The 19,801-nt window shown below is 44.1% G+C and overlaps 1 protein-coding gene across 9 annotated transcripts in view; it reads left to right on the forward strand.

The window, feature by feature from the left end:
- Window positions 1-19,801, forward strand: part of DYSF (dysferlin) — a 255,076-nt gene that overhangs the window by 25,466 nt on the left and 209,809 nt on the right. For 5 of the 9 annotated variants that reach the window (XM_043987207.1, XM_043987209.1, XM_043987206.1 and 2 more), the window contains exons 1-3: window positions 172-300; window positions 12,707-12,762; window positions 14,277-14,368. In XM_043987207.1, the coding sequence (XP_043843142.1) occupies window positions 207-300; window positions 12,707-12,762; window positions 14,277-14,368 (242 nt within the window). In that variant the 5' untranslated portion in view covers window positions 172-206. Of the gene's footprint in view, window positions 1-171; window positions 301-12,706; window positions 12,763-14,276; window positions 14,369-19,801 lie in introns of those variants that run through there. The other 4 variants (XM_043987208.1, XM_043987210.1, XM_043987212.1 and 1 more) reach the window with 1 other exon arrangement.

Raw genomic sequence — 19,801 nt, forward strand, 5'->3', positions numbered from 1 at the left:
CTCGCCTTCCTTCCCTCCCTCCCTGCCCTGCCCAGCCCGCCCCTCAGCGCTGCCCTCACCAGGCTCCGGCTGGCCCGGCTCTCCCTGGCCGCCCGGCTTGGGCCAGCCCTGGGTGCCCGTGCCCGTGCCCGCGCCCGCGTCGGCCCCTCCTCTCCCTCCCTTGCGCCCCAGGCTGCCCCGCCAATCGCCCCGGAACCCTCGCAGCCATGCTCTGCTGCCTCTTGCAGCGGGCCATCAACCTCCCCAATGTGGAGAAGAAGGACCGACACAGCGATCCCGTGGCCAGCTTGACTTTCCGAGGTGAGAACCGGGGCGGCGGATCGGAGAGGGACCGGGCCAAGACCCCCAGGGCGCGGCGTCCTGGGGCGAGATTGTCCCACCGGCGCGGCCCGAGTTAGAAGGGACCGAGGACACCAGAAAGTTAGGGAGAACTGGAAGTGCCTTGGGAGCCCAGAAGGTCAGAGCTGGGAGAAGGGACTTTAGGGGCAGAAGTGGAAGAGATCCTAGAATAGAGAGTGTCACAGCTGGGAGATGGCATCGAGATCCAGCTTGGGCAGAGAGACTCTGTGCAGAGACTGGCTAGGGCAGGCAGGGATTCTTAACCTGGAGACTTCAGCCCCAAGGGATCTTGGCTAGATTTGGTGGGGTGGGGTGGGGTGAACTTGGATGGCAGCTGAGGTCCATCTCCAAAATTCTGTGATTCTGCCAGTCCTTTAGTGGCAGCCCGTCCTATAGAGTAGTGTTCTTAACCTGAAGCCCCTGACCTTGATTTTAAAAAATAATTGATAGCAGTATTTGAATATAATTGGTTTCCTTTGTTATCCTATGCACTTTATTTTACTAATGAAAAGTATTATTCTGAGAAGGTCCATTGGCTTCACCTGACCACCCCGAGTGTCTATGACTACTGTTCTTTCTCATTTGGGATTTATCTGCTAGTGATGGTGGTAATATGACACCTACACAAATAATTATATTACAAATTATAAAAAATTATTTAAAAAGGAATAAGTGAGTTAAGAGATGTAAGCAAATTCATTTGTGGAGTACGATGTGCCGCAAGATCATTCATTTGGTGAAGGCTTTTGGGGCAATAGGTGGGATTGTGCCTGAACAATCAGAAAATAGACAAACATACAGATTAAGGCTTGATTTATGTTTTTGTGGGTTGTCTAGAGTTGTCAAAGTGATGGAGAAAAATTTAATAATGCAGGTTAACTTAAAAGTGTGTTCAATGGACTTTTTTTTTTTAAAGAGCTGGTTGTTAAACATTTACTAGCACACTCCCAGCACCAGGGCATTGGGAACACTGGGCTATAGAGAATTCAAGGGGAGTAGGGAGGGGAGAAAGAGCAAGTGAACATACTCCAAATATAATGAACAACTTAAGCAAGCCACAAGGCAGGAAATGGGACTGAGTAGCCTTCCTGGGCTGGAGGTTAAGAATGAGGGTGGAGACAGCTTGGATTGGGAACTAGCCTTGAAGCCAGGAAGACCTGGGTTTGAGTCCCACCCTTGATCCATCCTGGCTGTGTGACCCCAATTAAGTCATTTAACTTTTCTGGGCTCTGGTCAACTCTTCAAATCTATAAATTATAGAGAAGATTTGGTCCTATCTTGGTGGAGGGATTTTCCTTACTAGATGATTCCCATATCCATGAAATCACAAGTCTGGCTTTAAAAAAATAGAACAAAGGGTAAGAGACAAGAAGTAAATGAGTCTGGGAAGGGAGGACAGCACTAAATTGTGGGGAATCTGGAAGGGCAAGCGAAGAACTTTGATCTGGCCTCCTGGAAAGCCATTGGAGGGTTTTGAGCAGAGGGATGGGACTAAATCCCTGCTAGGAGGCATCTGACAGATGTGACCTAGGAATACAAGTCCGGGGTTCTTAACTTTTGTGGTGTCCCGGACCCTTGGGCAGTTTGGTGAAGCCTGTAGAACACTTTTCTCCTCATGATGTTTCAAATGAATAAAATAAAATCGAGCATCACTCTGTCTCCTGGCTGCCTTCAAGTCTCAGCTAAACTTCCTCCTTCTAGAGGAAGCTTTTCCCAGCCCCTCTTAATTCTAGTGCCTTCCCTCTGTTAATAATTTCCGATTTATCCTATATTTAGCCTGTTGGCACAACATTGTTTGGGTTGTCTGCTTCTTAGAATGTGAGTTCCTCAAGGGCAGGGACTATCCTTTGTCTTTCTTTGTACATTCAGCGTTTAGCACTGTGCTTGGTATATAATAATGGTGCTTAATAAATTCCTGGACATTCAAGGCAGCTTAGATGGTACAGTAGATAGAGTGTTGGGCTTGAAATCAAGAAGAGTCATCTTCATGAGGTCACATCTGGTCTCAGACACTTCCTAGTTGTGTGGCCCTGGGCAAGCCACTCAACCCTGTTTGCCTCAGTTTCCTCATCTGTAAAATGAGCTGGAGAAAGAAATGGTAAACCCCTCCAGTACCTCTGCCAAGAAAACCCCCAAAAGGGGCCATGAAGAGTTTGATGTGACTGAATAACAACAAAATGCTTATTCACTAAGGAAGTGAATTATGTAGATCAATGAGTATTTATTCAATAAACATTTATTAAGTATTGTGCTAAGCTGGGTTGAAAGATTTACATATATGTATACAACTACATACATGCACATATATACAAATATACATGTATTCATAGATATACACATACATATGTATGTATATATAGATTTTACATACATACATACACACATACACATTTATTTATTTATTTGTTCATTCATTCATTTATTTGTTTCTCATCTGAGTTCAGGGATTTCCTGAAATCTATCCACTGACCCCTTGGATTAAGAACCCAGGGAAGGGGGAAAAAGATGCCTCCCCCCAACCAAGTTAAGACCCCGTTCATTAGATAAAACTCCAAGTTCAGAAACTCTGGACTGGAGGAAAAAGCCTGTTAGAAGGTTATTTCAGGTACAAGGTAATAAGCACTTGGTCTAGGACTACAGAGAGGGATTTTAAATTCCCAGATCAGTTCTCTCTTCATTATACCACACTGCCTTTTGTTACTCATGTAATAAATGGATGGTGGACATAGAATGGGTAATGGATGTGGAATGGGTGATGATGGACACTAGGAGTCTGCAAGGACAACCTCCCTCTTTCTGTATCACATTGGGTCACAAGCATGGTGAATGGGCAGGCTGGCATAGCTATACATAAATTCATCTTGCTCCCTGGTTTTGTCATTAACTCATTGTGTGACCATGGGTAAGTAATGTCCTTTCTGGGCTTCAGTTTCCTTATTTGTATGGGGACAGCATGACCTCATGGATAGAGTAGATTCAGGAAGACAGATTAAAATGCTACTTTTGCAATTTGCTACTTGTGTTACCTTAACTAGGGTGTTCTGGTAAATGCTTAACAGCTGGATCTCTAGAAAAAAGTACACAGAACACACTTTTAAGTTTAATCTGTATTATCAACATTATTTCCATCACTTTCTTAAGTCTAGACAATCAACAAAACAATTCATTATGCCATGATTTCTAGTGTTTGTGGATTTCTGAGGTGTAATCCTCATGTTGAATTTAACAGTCAGCTCTCCCAAGCTTGGTTCAAGCTTGTACCCTTGAACTTAACCCCTGTGGGACTCAGTTTCCTCATTTGTAATGTTGAACTTGTTCAGTCATGTCCAACTCTTTGTGACCTCATTTGGAGTTTTCTTGGCAAAGATATTGGACTGGATTGCCATTTCCTTCTCCAGCTCATTTCACAAATGAGGAAACTGAGGCAAATGGGGTGAAATGACTTGTCCAGGATCACACAGCTAGTAAGTGTAAGATTTGATTAGTAAGAAGATATTGATAGTAAGAAGTAAGATTTGAAATCACCAAGATGAAGCTTCCTGACTTCACACTTTGCCACCAGTGTTGAACCAGAAGACCTCTAAAGTCCCTTTGAAGTCTACACTTATGATCGAAAGATGGAGGGCTGCTTTGAGAGTGAGCTTCCCTTCTCTCTTCTCCCCCCCCTCCATGTTGGAGGTCTTCCTGGACACTTGCAGGTGTGCTCTAAGGGTCCTGATGGGACTAGGTTCCTACCCACTTGGTGATTCTGGGAATGGAAGCTAGAGTTAAGAAGGAAAATCTGAAGAAACCTGGAATGGTTTAAGATTGGGTAGCTATGCTTCAGATCAGTTCAATACTTCAAGGATCCATAATTTCTTCAGTTAGCGAAGTAGCATTTATTATGCTGTTTGCTAAGTGCCAAGACATCTGCTAAGTATGGAGAATACTAAAATCAGTGGGAAAAAGTCCCAGCCCTCATTAAGTTCTAAGAGGATGATACCTAAGGGAAAGAAGAAAGAGGAGGGTCGAGGGTGGAGGCACAAAGGAAGAGTGATCGCAGCCCCTCTGTAATTCGGTCGATGATCACTGGGGATAGCTATGGCTCCAAAAATGCCTCACCCTGCATTCCTGGTGATTTGCCTCTCTAATTTCACCCAGGCTCATCCATCCTCAGATGACATCTGCCTGCGTTTGGATCCGGGCTTCATCATAGTTCTCAAATATATGACCAATTGTCCCAAGAGTGACTTGCTGTCTTACCTCTCTCCCTTAGAAGAAGACAGTAGATGGGAAGGATTTAGGCTAGACTTAAGGAATGGGTTCTTTTTTCCTCCTTGAGAGGATGTTTACTCATTCAATTTCATTGCATTTTCACAAATTATTAAACATGCTTAATATATGCAGTATTAGTAGTTGTCTGTGGGAGGTCTGAGAGTACAGAAAAGTCTTTCTTCAAATTCCTGCTCTGCTAATTATGACTCGTGTGACCCTGGGCAAGTCATTGCTCTTCTTTCTGTAAAATTAAGAGACCGAACTATTCCAAGAGTTCTTTATGTCCTGGACCCCTTTGGCAGTCTGGCAAAGCCCATGGATTCCTTCTTGTAAGCATGTTTTTAACTGCACAAAATAAAATACAAAGTATAAAGCCAATCAATGATCGAAGTATCATCAACAACATTAAAAAAAATAAGTTCTTGGACCTCCCATGTAAGAACTTCTGGACTAGCTCATCTCTCTGCTTTCAAGCTTTGAGCCTGGTGATCCTGTGAATTAGACTTGATCTTGGCCCTCAAGGAAATGAACTTCTAGAAGGGTGTGCAGGGCTAGCGATTGATAAATGTTGATTAAGCATCTACCATCTTAGGTGCTGGGGATACCAAGACAAAATGAAGTCATCCCCTCCTGCAAGAAGCTCCCATTCTATAGAGGAGACAGCATTGTGTGTGTGTGTGTGTGTGTGTGTGTGTGTGTGTGAGAGAGAGAGAGAGACAGAGAGAGAGAGAGAGAGAGAGAGACAGAGAGAGAGACAGAGAGACAGAGAGAGACAGAGAGAGAGACAGAGAGAGAGACAGAGAGAGACAGAGAGAGACAGAGAGACAGAGAGAGACAGAGAGGGAGACAGAGAGAGAGAGACAGAGAGACAGAGAGATTCACACAGAGGGAGACAGAGAGATAGAGAGAGACAGAGAAAGAGAGATAGGGAGAGAGAGACAGAGAGACAGAGAGAGACACACAGAGGGAGACAGAGAGATGCACTTTGGGAGGAAAGGGCCCTTTGCAGTTTCAGGAATCAAGAAAAGTCTCATGAAGAAGGGGGCACTTTAGCAGATCCTTGAATGGTTCTCAGAGGTGGAAAGGAAGAGGGAAGGCATTCCAGATGGGGCAGAACCAGGTTGGGAAGGACCTCAAATGACAAGTGAGGAGCTTGTCTCTGACTTCAAGTGATTGACAGGGCTGTGCTTTTTTTTTTTTTTTAAGGGCAACGGGGTTAAGTGACTTGCCCAGGGTCACACAACTAGTAAATGTCAAGTGTCTGAGGCCAGATTTGAACTCAGGTACTCCTGAATCCAGGGCCGGTGCTTTATCCACTGCGCCACCTAGCCGCCCCCAGGGCTGTGCTTTTAAGGAAATCTCTTTGGGCTCCATGCGTAGGATGGCTTAGAGAGGGGAGAGATTGGAGGCAGGGAGACCAGTGGGACAGACAATGCAGAAGTCTAGAAAGGGGTAATGAGAGCCTGGTGTAGGATGGCAGCTCTGTGAATGGGGAGCATGGCACAGATTTGAGAGAAGCTGTGGGGGTAGAATCAATGGAACTTGGCCACTTCTTTTTTTTTTGGCGGGGCAATGAGGGTTAAGTGACTTTCTCAGGGTCACACAGCTAGTAAGTGTCAAGTGTCTGGGGTCAGATTTGAACTCAGGTCCTCCTGAATCCAAGGGCCAATGCTTTATCCATTGCGCCACCTAGCTGACTCCAACTTGGCCGCTTCTTGACTATGTTGGCTCAAAGAGGTGAGGATGACAATGAGCTTGCACACCTGGGTGATTGGAAGGATTGTGGTTGGTGATGCCCTAGGCAGAAATAGGGAAGTCCAGAGGAGGAATATGTGTTGGGGGCAGAGGCAGGGAAGATGATAACTTGTATTTTGGAAACATCGAGCAGCCACATTTCAGCTGCCGCCTCCCTGCCTGGAGAATGCCCTTCCTTTTGGCCTTGGCCTCTGGACATCCCTACCAATGTCTTTTCCAGGCTCAGTTCAAGAGCCCCCTCCTACAGGAAGCCTTCTAGACCTCCCAGCTGCTTGTGCTCACCTGTCCACTCAGATTCCTCTGACTATATTTTATATAAACCCATTATCTGGGTTCATGCTGTTTCCTCCTCCCCTCTCTCAGGGAGCTCCTGAAAGATGACCAGAGGCTGTCTTGCTTTGTCTTTGTACTGTCCAGCACACAGTACTGTGTCTTGTCTATGGCAGGTGTTAATAAAAGCTTGTTCAATGAACTGAAAATAAAATCTCTGTGTGTGGAAGAGAGTGAGAAACAAAACAATGTTGTAATGGAGCCCGGGAAAGAGAGCTCTTTACAAACACTGGGGAAGGTGGTGACGGGTCACTAGTGAGGGGTCATGTCTGAACGGCTTTGAAGGCTGGTTTCAAATTTCAGCAGGCAGGGATAGAGGTAGGGAGGGGGGCATTTCAGGAAGAGAATGGCAACCACTATTTAGTCCACTGAGCATTTATTAAGCACCTACTGTCTTCATGGCACTGATAGAATTATTGAAGGGAAAATCTTTAAGACATGATTGACTGATCATCCTTCCTTTTCCAAGCCTTCCCTGGCTCTCTCTCTCTCTCTCTCTCTCTCTCTCTCTCTCTCTCTCTCTCTCTCTCTCTCTCTCTCTCTCTCGCTCTCTCGCTCTCTCGCTCTCTCGCTCTCTCGCTCTCTCTCTCTCTCTCTCTCTCTCTCTCTCTCTCGCTCTCTCGCTCTCTCGCTCTCTCGCTCTCTCGCTCTCTCGCTCTCTCGCTCTCTCGCTCTCTCGCTCTCTCTCTCCTCTTTCCCTCCCTCCCTCTGTTCCCCTCCCTCCCCTCCTTTCCCCTCCCATCCCCTTATCCCTCTCTCTCCCTCTCCCTCGCCCCCTCTCCTTCCCTTCCTTTCTCTCTCTGTCTCAGTTTCTGTCTCTGTCTCTCTTCCTTGTCTCTCTTCTTCCCTCAGTGAGGATTTATGACAGAGATTGGGGGTGAGGGATGGGTTCTCAGGAGAGGAGAATGGGAAGAGGAAGAAACCTTCAAAATGAAGAAAGAGAACAATGGTCATGAGTCAAGCCTTGGGGGAAAAAAAAGAAGATAAGTAAATCCAGGGAGGAGAGCCGGCTTTCCTCTCCTTTCCCACCACAGCTGCAAGTAGTGACTATATATGGTCACAGAAATGTCCTGAAAGACGAAATCAATATAAGAGGGAAAAGTGACAAGGGAAGTTTAATTAGGACTTTACTAAAGAATCCACCCCCAAACCAGAAGGCCAGGCTCCCCAGTGTCTAGACTTCTCTGCATCCAAGCTCCCCTGGGTTTGGACTCCCCTGTGTCCTGGCTCCTCCATGTCCGGGCTCCCTAATGTCCAGTCCCCACCCCCCACCTTCCCTGCTTTCTTACATGAAGCCTGCCAACCTGTTGGTATGTGGCTAGCAGTTGAGCATTCCCTGGATGGAATTTCATGCGCTGCTTCCCAAAATAGCCTGGAAGAACTGGGGAGGAGGGTCTTCCTGTCATGTTTCTATGATCTGGTCTTCTCTTTTGGACTGCCCAGGTGGCGATGGTCAATGAGAGTGAGAGGTTGTCAGTTGGTTTTTCATTCATTCATTGTTCATTCATTCATTCACGGGTTTATTTATTATAGCAGGGTTTCTTGGGATCTGTGAACTTTTTAGACTTCTTTTTTTTATTATTTTTTCGTGAGGCAATTGGGGTTAAGTGACTTGCCCAGGGTCACACAACTAGTAAGTGTCTGAGGCCGAATTTGAACTCAGGTCCTCCTGAATCCAGGGCCAGTGCTCTATCCACTGCGCCACCTAGCTGCCCCTGATCTGTGAACTTTTAACAAATATTTTGATAACTATTTCAATATAATAGTTTTCTTCATAATGTTGTGTATCTTATTTCATACATTCAGGGGTCTACAACATGAAAAAAATTAAGAACACCCATTATAGAAACTTGAGGCTAATAGCAGTCATCCAGGTATCTAAGCTGGGTCAATGTTCCCTCTCCATTCTCCTGAAGCTCCAATCAGTTCCATCTGGCAAACTATTTATTAAATGCCTACTGTATGCAAGGCACTATGCGTGTTGGTGACCATTGGGGTCATAGATTTAGAGCTTGAAGGAAACTTAGAGGCCATCTAGAAGAGCGCTTCTTTTTGCAGACAAAGAAACTGAGGCTCAGAGGGGCTAAACAGTTTGTCCAAGATCACACAGGAGTGTCAGCACTGTTCCTCTGTGTTTTTTCCACCATACCATGCACACATCCTCTTCTCTAGGCGGAGGGTTTCCTCACTGTCCCCCGGCCATCACGATGACTTGTTTTCTAGAAAATGGAATAGAAGACCCTCCATTAAGCCACTAAAGTGATCACACAATCCCTGGCCCAGTATACTCCAGTGACCCCCTTTTGCTTCCACGAGTCAACACAAAATAGTCTTGTTGGGATTCCTAGCCCTTCATAACCTGCACCCTTCTGCCTTTCCAGTCTTCTGACATCTTACTCCCTGGAACAGTCTTTGGCCCAGTGACATTGGCCTCCTGTCTGTTTTACCAACAAGACTCTCCATCTCTCCATCCAGCAGCGATCACATGGTCACAAGGTTGTACATTTTTACAGCTGGAAGGAACATTAGGGGCTGTCCAGTCCAATGCCCTCATTTTATAGATGAGGGAACTGAGGACATAAGTGACTTGTTTAGGGTCACAAAGCTAGTAATGAACGCTACTGGGAATTCAACCAGGCAGGGACGCCAAATCCTTCTGTTTCCACAGCACAGCTGCCTCCCCAGTCGGTCAATTGTCAAGTGTTTCCTAAGTGCCAGGCCCTATGCTAAGCCCTGGGGAGTCCTGCCCCACAGGGTCTCACAGTCAATAGATATCCGGAAGATATATTCAGGATGTAACCTTGGAGGCTCTGGACCTAGCAGCTGGTGGATGGAGTGGTGGGTGGCTGGGCTGGGAGGAGACCTTCCTGCAGGAGGTGGCATTTTCCTAGACTCTTGAAGGAAGCCGAGGATGATGAGGTGGAGAGGAGGAGGGAGAACTTTTCAAGGACGGGAGATTGCCAATCCAAAGGCAAGGAGATGGAAGATGGGCACAGGGAGAAGGTCAGAGCAGCTGGATGGTAGACTCCGGGGAGGGGAGTGATGGATGTATAAGAAGACAGGAACCCTACTGAGGGGCCACACTGGGAAGAGCTTTCTATGTGATCAGGAGCTGATAGTGATGCTTATCGAGTCATTGGAGTTTATTGAGGAGATGAGCGACATGGTCAGCCCCTGGCTTTAGGAAAATTACTTTGGCAGCTGTGTGGAGAAGGGGAGGGGGAGGGAGAAGGGGAAGGGGAGAGCCTGGAAGGAGGGAGACCAATGAGGACGCTGTTTGTCTGGGCCAGGGGGAGGGAATGAGGGCCTCTTCTAAGGGTGTGGCTCTGGGAGTGGAGAGAAGGGATGTCGGGAGACTTGGCAGCTACTGATTGGCTAAGTGATAGTATTTAAGCTACCTGAGGACAGGGCTCCAGTTAAATTAAGTAGACTGTGGGAAGCAAGGCCTTGCCCTTTTGTGATCCTTCAGTGATGGGAAATGAAGGCGCCTTGGGTGGGAATTCATCCATCACTGCCACTTTCAGATAACCATCTCTGATTCACGGCCAGCTGGGCAGGAAGTGCTGCTCAGTCCTAGAAGCTGACATGATTCCCTTCCTTTCCCTCCTCCTCTGACCTCAATGACACATCCCACTGGTGACCTTGGTGACATCGTCATCACCTGGTGCTTCTTGGAAAAGAAGATTTGGAGACTCTGGGTACTTGTCATTTTTCCTCACTCCCCAGATCCAATCAGTCGAGTCCCATGGAGTCTACCATAACAACATGTTCATGTGAGCCCCCTCCTCTCCTCTGACACCACCCCACCCTGGTATAGATCCTCATCACCTTTCACCTGGGCTCCTGCAATAGCCCGTGGTTGGGTCTGTCTGCCACAAGTCTCTCTCCACCCCAGCCCATCTTCCACTCGGCTGTCAAACTTATTTCCCTGAAGAGCAAGTCTGGCTATGTGACCTCCTCTTCACTCAGTAAGCTCTGGTGGCTCCTAATCACCCCCGGGATTGACTAAAAAATCCTGTTAGGCTTTGAAAGCCCTTCATAGCCTAGCCCCCTCCCATCTTTCCAGTCTTCTTACACCTTAATCCCCCAATACATTCTGTGATCTCATGACACTGGTCCCCTCACAGTTCCTTGAACAAGACACTCCACCTCTAGGCTCCAGGCATTTTCATTGACTATACCCCATGCCTGTATTTCTCTCTCTCTCTCTTCATCACTTGGCTTCCTTTAAATCCCAGCTGAAATCCCACCTTTTGAAAAAAAAAGCCTTTCCTAGTCTTCCTTAAGGGAAGTCTTTCTCCTTGAGATAATTTCCAAGATATCTTGTTTGTACACAGTTGTTTGCTTGTTGTGTCCCCCATTAGACTTGAGCTCTTTGAGAGCAGGGATTGTTTTTTGCCTTTCTCTTTATCCCTGGTAATTAGAATAGTGCCTGGTATACAGTGGGTGCTTAATAAATGCTTCTTGCCCTGTACTGCTCTGGTCAACCTTTTTCTTAATTATTTAGATAATGGTATAGATATGTGGATGCCTAGACCTGGGAGGGTTAGCTAATTCGTTTGATGACATAGTTGGGATGCCTGTGTAACTAGGCTCTGGGTCCAAGATGATATGCGACTGGTGAAGAAGGAGGTTTTAAAAAGAGAAACTGCTTTCTCATTATTTCTTCCATTTGTATGTGTGTGTGTGTGTGTGTGGACATTTGGGACCAGAGTCCCCAAACATCCCCAGTGATGGGTTCCACAAGGACCAACAGGGAGCTGTTAATCAACCAAGCCATTTCTTGAGGGGCAGGAGCCCATGTGTCACCAGAAATGACCCAAGTAATTGTCCAGCCTTGTCAGTCCTTCATTGGGTGTAAGTCTTTGGCAGTCTAGACCAGTGGGGTCCTTGTTCCTGGGGAGTAAGAGTCTAGTAGGGAGACAGAACACACATGAAACCATTAGAATAGCTTAAAAATTCTGACAGGACCCCAAATTAAGGTATATATTAGGAAGGCACCCTGAAGGGACTGAATTGAAGACTGAGATGAGTGGATGAATGGAGGGAGACATGGGAGTACTCTCAGTTACGGAATAAAGTGAGCAAGGCATCATGATGGGCATGAGGAAATGGAATAAGAGGGGGTACAAGAAACAAACGAGCTTAGCTGGAATGAAGAGGTCATATAGGAGATTAAAAAGAGACTGGGGCAGCTAGGTGGCGCAGTGGATAAAGCAGCAGCCCTGGATTCAGGAAGACCTGAGTTCAAATTTGACCTCAGACACTTGACACTTACTAGCTGTGTGACCCTGGGCAAGTCACTTAAACCCCAATTGCCTCACCTCCCCCCCCCCCAAAAAAAAGAAAAAGAAAAAGAAAAAAGAAAGAGACCAATCCTTTATCTGAAGTTTTGTTTTTGTCTGTTTTCTTTCATAACCTGGCTAATGTGGAAATGCTTTGCATGACTGCTCATGTATAGCTTATATTGAATTGCTTTGAGTTCTCAATGGGAGGGTGGAGAGGGAGGGAGGAAGAGAATTTGGAGCACAAAGTTTTAAAATATTGATGTAAAATTTTGTTTTTACATGTAATTTGGGAAAATAAAATTCTAAATAAAAAAAAAAGAGAGACCAAATGGTAGAGAGCAGGTGACCCAGTGGATGCAAAGCCTCAAATTCCAGGTCCAGAAATCTGGTCTCCATATTGTGTAAGTCAGGAGGGTTAGGGTGTTCCCTCCCTCACAGTAGAATGGAAGCTCTTCAAGGGCAGGAATGTTTGATTTTGTTTTTGTATCCTCAGCACACAGTAGGGTACTTGGCACATAGTAGACTCTTAATATGTACTTGTTGAATAAATATAATAATGCATAGACCATTCTAATGTGACTTCTCCATGGTTAATGGGGGTAGGGGGATATTTTCAGGCTTCTTTTTGGGGTTGTATGATTCTTTTTCATGGGGAGAACATGTTTCAACATTTCTTCATCTCTGGGCATGGCTGAGTGGAATGGTAAACCGGTCTGACACACTCTTCCTTTCTTCTTCAGGGGTGAAGAAGCGAACCAAGGTCATCAAGAACAATGTGAATCCTGTATGGAATGAGGTGAGGAGCTGGCCAGGGAATATGGAATGCTGGGGGACTTCCTGGAGGAGGCGCACTTTTATGGGATATTTTAGAAGAGGGGAAAGGATATGACTTGTGGAGCTCAGGATATGGACTGGACTTCCGCAGGATTCTAGGGATTCATGAAATCATGTGCGATATAAGGAATATAGGAGACCAGGTGAGCCCACCTCTGGTCCATTGTCACCTTTTTCATGGCATAGTGGAGAGAATGCTGGGCTTGGAGGAGGTGACATAGCCAGACTTGCTCTTCAGGGAAAGCCTTGGGTTCAAATACTACCTCAGCCACTTACTAGCTTTGTGACCCAGAACCAGTCACTTTACTGCTGTAGCCTCAATTAACTCATTGGTAAATTGAGAGGTTAGGATGAGTTGGCCTCAGAGGACCCTTCTAGCGTGAGATCTAAGACCCTTTACCTTATTAGCTCCCCCTTCTAAAAATAAAAAAAATTATTGTTTTGTGAGCTCCCCCTTTTTGAAAACAAAACAAAACACCTAATATATGTTTAGGAGTCCACTCTGATATCTGAATGTTACTCTGGGAACTGCCCCTCTAACCATTAGGGATTCACTGATCAAGAGATTAAGGGTGACCCCTGAGGCTCTTCCTCCCTTAAATCACATCCTTCCTCCTCCTTCTTTAAGGCCATGTCAAACTCATGTCCCCCAGGAAGCCCTTCCTGATTAACCCCACCCCATTCCAGGCATCTCTTGCTGTGAATTTCCTATCTTGCTCCTGCCCCCAAATGCCGGGTGGCATTAGACTGTGTTTTCAGGTCTGTTTCCTGGATATAAGCCTGGCTTCCTCCATGAGGCTGGCCAGAGGGAGACCCCTCCAACCAGACCAGGAGGGCTCTTAAGATCTGCTAGTCCCCTGTTTTAAAGAGGAGAACTTTGGGGGTCCTTAGTCTAAAGAGGGTGACTCAGTCTCTACCCTCAGGGAGCCTCTAGCCTCTGTCAAGACACACAGTCTCTATCTTTAAGAAACCTTGGTTTGGGGCAGCTAGGTGGCTCAGTGGATAAAGCACCAGTCCTGGATTCAGGAGGACCTGAGTTCAAATCTGGCCTCAGACACTGGTACATAAAGCACCAGCCCTGGCTTGACACTTACTAGCTGTGTGACTCTGGGCAAGTCACTTAACCCCCATTGCCCTGCAAAAAAAAAAAAAAAAAAAAGAAACCTTGGTTTGATGGGGGAGATAGTACATAGAGAGAGTACATCAGGAGAAAGACCAACATCCATTTTGCCGAGAGGGGAACTGCTCATTGACTTGGATCCCTACAAAAGCAGCCAGGTTCTCTGGACGTCTCTCACCCAACCCTGCTTCTTCCTGTGGCATCTCTCAGGTGCTGACCCCTGGGCCCTAAGGTGGAGTGAGGGGTGGGGGGAATGATGGGGCATAGCCCTTCCTGTGCTCTCCGTTGGTGGCCTCCCCATGATGCTGCCAGGGCGCTGGGCTCTTCTGCTGATGTTGCCCTTTCTTTCCTTCCAGGGATTTGAGTGGGATTTGAAAGGCATCCCCTTGGACCATAGCTCTGAGCTGCACGTGGTGGTAAAAGACCATGAGACAGTGGGAAGGAACAGGTGAGAAACAACAGGGTGACTGAGAAGGATGCTGCCCCTTGGAAAGAGCTGCAGGGGCCCTCGCCCACCTCCCCGTCTAGCCATTCTTGTGTTTTTCTTTTATTATTATTCTCTTTTTAAAAGAATGTTTATTTTATTTTTCTCAATTACATGTAAACCAATTTTTAACACTTGCTTTTTATAATTTTTGAGTCCAAATTCCCTCCCTCCCTCCCCCTCCTTGAGGAAATGTTGAATTTGAGATGCCTACCAGACATAGAGTTGGAAGTCCAGTTGAGGAGGGACAGGCTGGACAGGAGTTGTTACTGACGTTCCTTTCCCCCACACAAGATGCTTGATAAATACCAGTTGACCATTTGACTTTGTATCCTTGGTGCTTAGCACTGTAACTAGCATGAGCAAGTGCTCAAGGCTTGCTGATGGATTGATTGGTTATTCTATAAAACCCAGAAGGAAGGTGGATTTGAGTATGCTTTAAGGACTGAGCCCTCATTGGCCACACCTCCCATTACACCTAAATTGGCTTCTTTGACATGAGTGACCATGGGGGCAGCTAAGTGGTGCAGTGCATAAAGCACCAGCCCTGGATTCAGAAGGACCTGAGTTCAAATCCAGCCTCAGACACTTGACACTTACTAGCTGTGTGACCCTGGGAAAGTCACTTAACTCTCGTTGGCCTGAAAAAAAAAAGGAAAGAAAGAAAGAGGAAGAAAGAAAGAAAGAAAAAGAAAGAAAGAAAGGAAGGAAGGAAGGAAGGAAGGAAGGAAGGAAGAAAGAAAGAAAGAAAGAAAGAAAGAAAGAAAGAAAGAAAGAAAGAAAGAAAGAAAGAAAGAAAGGAAAGAAATTAGTGATCATGGTTCTTGGTTAAATTCCCATCTACACACTCTAGGCTCCCACTCAAATGGACAGTTGGCTGTTCACCATCTTATACTTTCTGCCCTCTGAACCTTGGGTCAAGCTACCTTGTCCTCCCCACATCTTGCTTCCCATCCCAGTCTCAATTCTCTGCCTGTTGAAATCTTATCTGTCCAGTGAAGCCATCTGTTGCTGCTGTCAGTCTTCCCTCATTGAGATCATTCCCTGTGCCCAGGCCCAGAGAGTAATAATATGGTTTAGTTCTGAGGCACTTTAACAATGCCATGCTGCTTTTCTTAGAACATCCCTGGGAGGAGAGTAGAGAGGCAGAAAGGTAGAGAGTTGTTATGCTAGACTTATAGTCGGCATGATCTGGGTTCAAATCCTTCTTCAGATACCTACTAAGCTGTGTGACCCTGGGCCAATCCCTTAACTCACCCAGCCCTCAGTTTCCTGGATTCCCTGACTTCTAAGGTATCTTCCAGCTCTAAACCTGAGATCATGTGACCACACGCATCCTTATCCCCATTTAATAGTTGAGGAAATAGTCCTAACCAGGGGAAGTGACTTGTCCAAGGTCATGCTGCTAGTAAGACAGAGGAAGGGCTGCTCTTTTTTCCCACACTGAACTGTTGTTCCAGCATTGGTCACCCCTGGAAGTCTGCTCTGGCTTTATGGGTCAAGGTCACCATAGCAAGTGATGATAAAAAGTCAGCCCTTGGCAAAATTGTGGCTCAACCACAGTTTGCCTTCTGGACTCTTCTTAAAGCCTTTAGCAGAGTGCCTGGAACATAGTAGGCACTTAATAAATGCTTATTTCCTTCTTCCAATTCCAACATTTGTGGCTGATGCATGAAAATCCTCTTTTCATATTCTCTCAGTGTTTGTGTGTTCATCAGGGGATGCCCTTAGCCTCACTGTTGTTGTTATTATTTTTAATTAGAATTCATTTTTTTAAATGTATAAGGTATTTTATTTTTTCCGTTACATGTAAAGATAGTTCTCAACTCTTGTCTATACAAGCTTTACAATTTCAGATTTTTCTCCCTCCCTCCCCTCCCTCCCCCCTCCCCTAGACAGCAGGTAATCTGATATAGGTTATGTCTATATATCTCTATACATATAGATATAGATATATACACACACATATATATACACATAATAACATTAATCCTATTTCTGCATTAATCCTGTTACAAGAGAAAAAATCAGAGCAATAATGCAAAACCTCAAAATAGAAAAAAAAAACAACAGCACCCAAAACAAAAGAAATAATATGGTTCAATCAGCATCTATACTCCACAGTTCCTTCTTTCTTTTTTTTTCTTGGATTTGGAGATCCTCTTCTATCATGAGTTCCCTGGAACTCTTCTGTACCATTGCATTGGTGAGAAGAATATAGTCCATCACAGTAGGTCAACACTCCATGTTGATGATACTGTGTACAATGTTCTTCTGGTTCTGCTCATCTCACTCATCATCAGACCACACACAAGACCCTCCAGGTTTCTCTGAACTCTTCCTGCTCATCATTTCTTACAGCACAATAGTATTCCATAGTATTCATATACCACAACTTGTCCAGCCATTCCCCAATTGATGGGCACCCCCTCAACTTCCAATTCCTTGCTACCACGTAAAGAGCAGCTATAAATATTTTTGTACATGTGGGTCCCTTTCCCCCTTCCATGATTTCTTTGGGCAAAAGACCTAAAAGTGGAATTGCTGGGTCAAAGGGTATGCACAGCTTTATTGCCCTTTGGGCATAATAGAATTCATTTTAATGCAACAAGCATTAATTAAACACCAACTGTGTACTGGGCTCTGAGGATATAAAAGCAAAAAATGAAATAATCCTTTTCAATGAGCTTCTATCCTATTAAGGAGGCAACATGTATATGTAAAGGTAAGACTAGAGTGATAAAAGAAAAATGAAATGAACCCTGCTCACAAGGAGCATCCATTTTGTGGTGAATAACAACGTGCATACAAATCAGCAAGTACCAGATAATTTCAGTAGGAAGGCAGCAGCAATGACTGGACAGGATTTGTGGCATTGGCACCTGAGCTTAATCTTGAGTTCCTCCCCAACCTATTGAGAAGGCAAACAATATGATCCTCATTATACATATGAAGTCATGCAAAGCATGTTTCCACATTAGCCATGTTTCAAAAGAAAGAAAACCTAATAAAAAGAAATGGAAAGAAAATATTCTTCAATCTATATTGAGTCCTCCCTGGAGGTGGACAGTGTTTTTCATCCTGAGTCCTTTGGAATTGTCTTGGAACATTGTATCAATCAGGATAGAAAAGTCTTTCACAGTTGATCATCATTACAATGTTGCTGTTAATTGTGTACAATGTTCTCCTGGTGCTACTCACTTCCCTCTGAATCAATTCATATAAGTCTTCCCAGGTTTTTAAAATACCATTCCCCTCATTTCTTATAGCATCATAGTATTCCTTCACAATCCTACACCATAACTTGATCAGCCAGTCTCCAATTGATGGGCATTCCCTTAGTTTCCATTCTTTGTCACCACAAAAAGAGCTGCTATATTTTTGTGCATATGTTCCTTTTCTTTTTCCTTTGATCTCTTTGGGATATAGACCTAGTAAAGGTATTGCTGGGTGAACAGGTATACATAGTTTTATAGCCCTTTGGGCATAGTTCCAAATTGTTCTACAGAAGGGTTAAATCAGTTCACAACTCTGCCAACAGTGTATTAGTATCCCTATTTTTCTACATCCCTTCTAGCATTTGTCATTTTCCTTTTCTGTCATGTTAAGCAATCTGATTGAGAGGTGGTACCTCAGAGTTATTTTAATGTGCATTTCTCTAATTACTAGTGACTTCGAAAAAAATTTCATAGCTTTTGATAGCTTTTATTTCTTTTTCTGAAAACTCCCTGTACGTATCTCTGGACTATTTATTGATTGGGGAATGACTCTTATTTTTATAAATTTGGTCTATTCCTTATATACTTGAAAAATGAGACTTTTACAGAGAAACTTGCTATAAAAACTCCCCCCTCCCAAAAAAGGGGGCAGCTAGGTGGTACAGTGGATAAAGAACTGGCCCTGGATTCAGGAGGACCTGAGTTCAAATCTGGCCTCAGACACTTGACACTAGCTGTGTGACCCCAAGCAAGTCACTTCTCCTTCATTGCCCTGGAAAAAAAACCCCAAAACAAACCAACAAAAACAAAAACAAAAAAACCCTTTCCCCCAGTTTTTTGCTTTCCTACTTATTTTGGCTACATTGGTTTTATTTGTGCAAAAAAAATAAAAAACAAACCCAAACCCTTTCTAATTTAATGTATTAAATTATCATTTTATCACCTATGATCCTCTTTATCTCCTGTTTGATCATGAACTCTTCCTTTATCTATAAATCTGACAGGTAAAATTTTCCATGCTCCCCAAATTTGCTTATGATATCACCCTTTGTGTCTAAATCATGTACCCATTTTGGCCTTATCTTGGTACATGGTGTGAGATGTTGGTCTATCCCTAGTTTCTGACAGACTGCTTTCCAGTTTTCCCAGCAGTTTTTGTTGATACTGAGTATTTACCCCCAAACTTGGATCTTTGGGTTTATCAACCACTAGATTACTGTGGCCATTTACTTATGTATGTTGTATGTCCATTGGTCAATTTCTCTATCTCTTATCTAGTACCAGATAGTTTCAGTGATTAATCCTTTGTTTGGAATCTGTTACTGCTAAGTGACCTTCCTTCTCCCACTTCCTTTTTTGATTCCCTTGATATTCTTGACCTTTTGTTCCTCTAGATTTTGTTAAATTTTTTCTAGCTCTATAAAATAATTCTTCGGTAGTTTGGTATGACATTGAACAAGTAAATTAATTTAGGTGGTATTGTTATTTTTATTATATTGGTTTGGCCTACCCATGAACAATTAATATTTTTCAATTTGTTTAGATCTGTTTCTATTTGTGTGAAACTGTTTTGTAATTGTATTCATTTAATTCTTATGCATGCCTTGGCAGGTAGACTCCTAATTATTTTATATTATCTGCAGTTATTTTATTTAAAATTGTAAAAAACAATTTTTATTTAAAATTTTGAGTTCCAATTTCTTTCTCTCACTTTTTTTTTGAGAGGCAACAGGATTGAGTTCCAATTTTTATACCTCCTTCCCTCCCTCTCCTCTTTCTTCCTTGAGGGTAAGCAATCAGATATAGGTTACACATGTACAATTATGTAAAATATTACCTTATTAATAATTTTGTATTTTTTGAATTTTGTATTTTTTTAATAAAAGACAAAATGAAAGAAAGTGAAAAATAGCATGCTTCAGTCTGTGTTCCATCAATATCAGCTCTTTCTTTGGAGATGGACAGTATATTTCATCGATAGTCCTTTGGGATTGTCTTGGATCATTGTATTGTTGAGAACAGTCAAGTCATTCACAGTTTTTCATCAAACAATGTTGCTGTCTCTGCGTACAATGTTCTCTTGGTTCTGCTCTTCAGTATACATCAGATCATACAAGTCTTTCCAGGCCTTTCTGAAATCATCCTGCTCGTCATTTCTTTCTTTCTTTTTTTTTTTGGC

Source organism: Dromiciops gliroides, chromosome 2 (assembly GCF_019393635.1).
Source record: "Dromiciops gliroides isolate mDroGli1 chromosome 2, mDroGli1.pri, whole genome shotgun sequence".
Taxonomy (NCBI): Eukaryota; Metazoa; Chordata; class Mammalia; order Microbiotheria; family Microbiotheriidae; genus Dromiciops; species Dromiciops gliroides.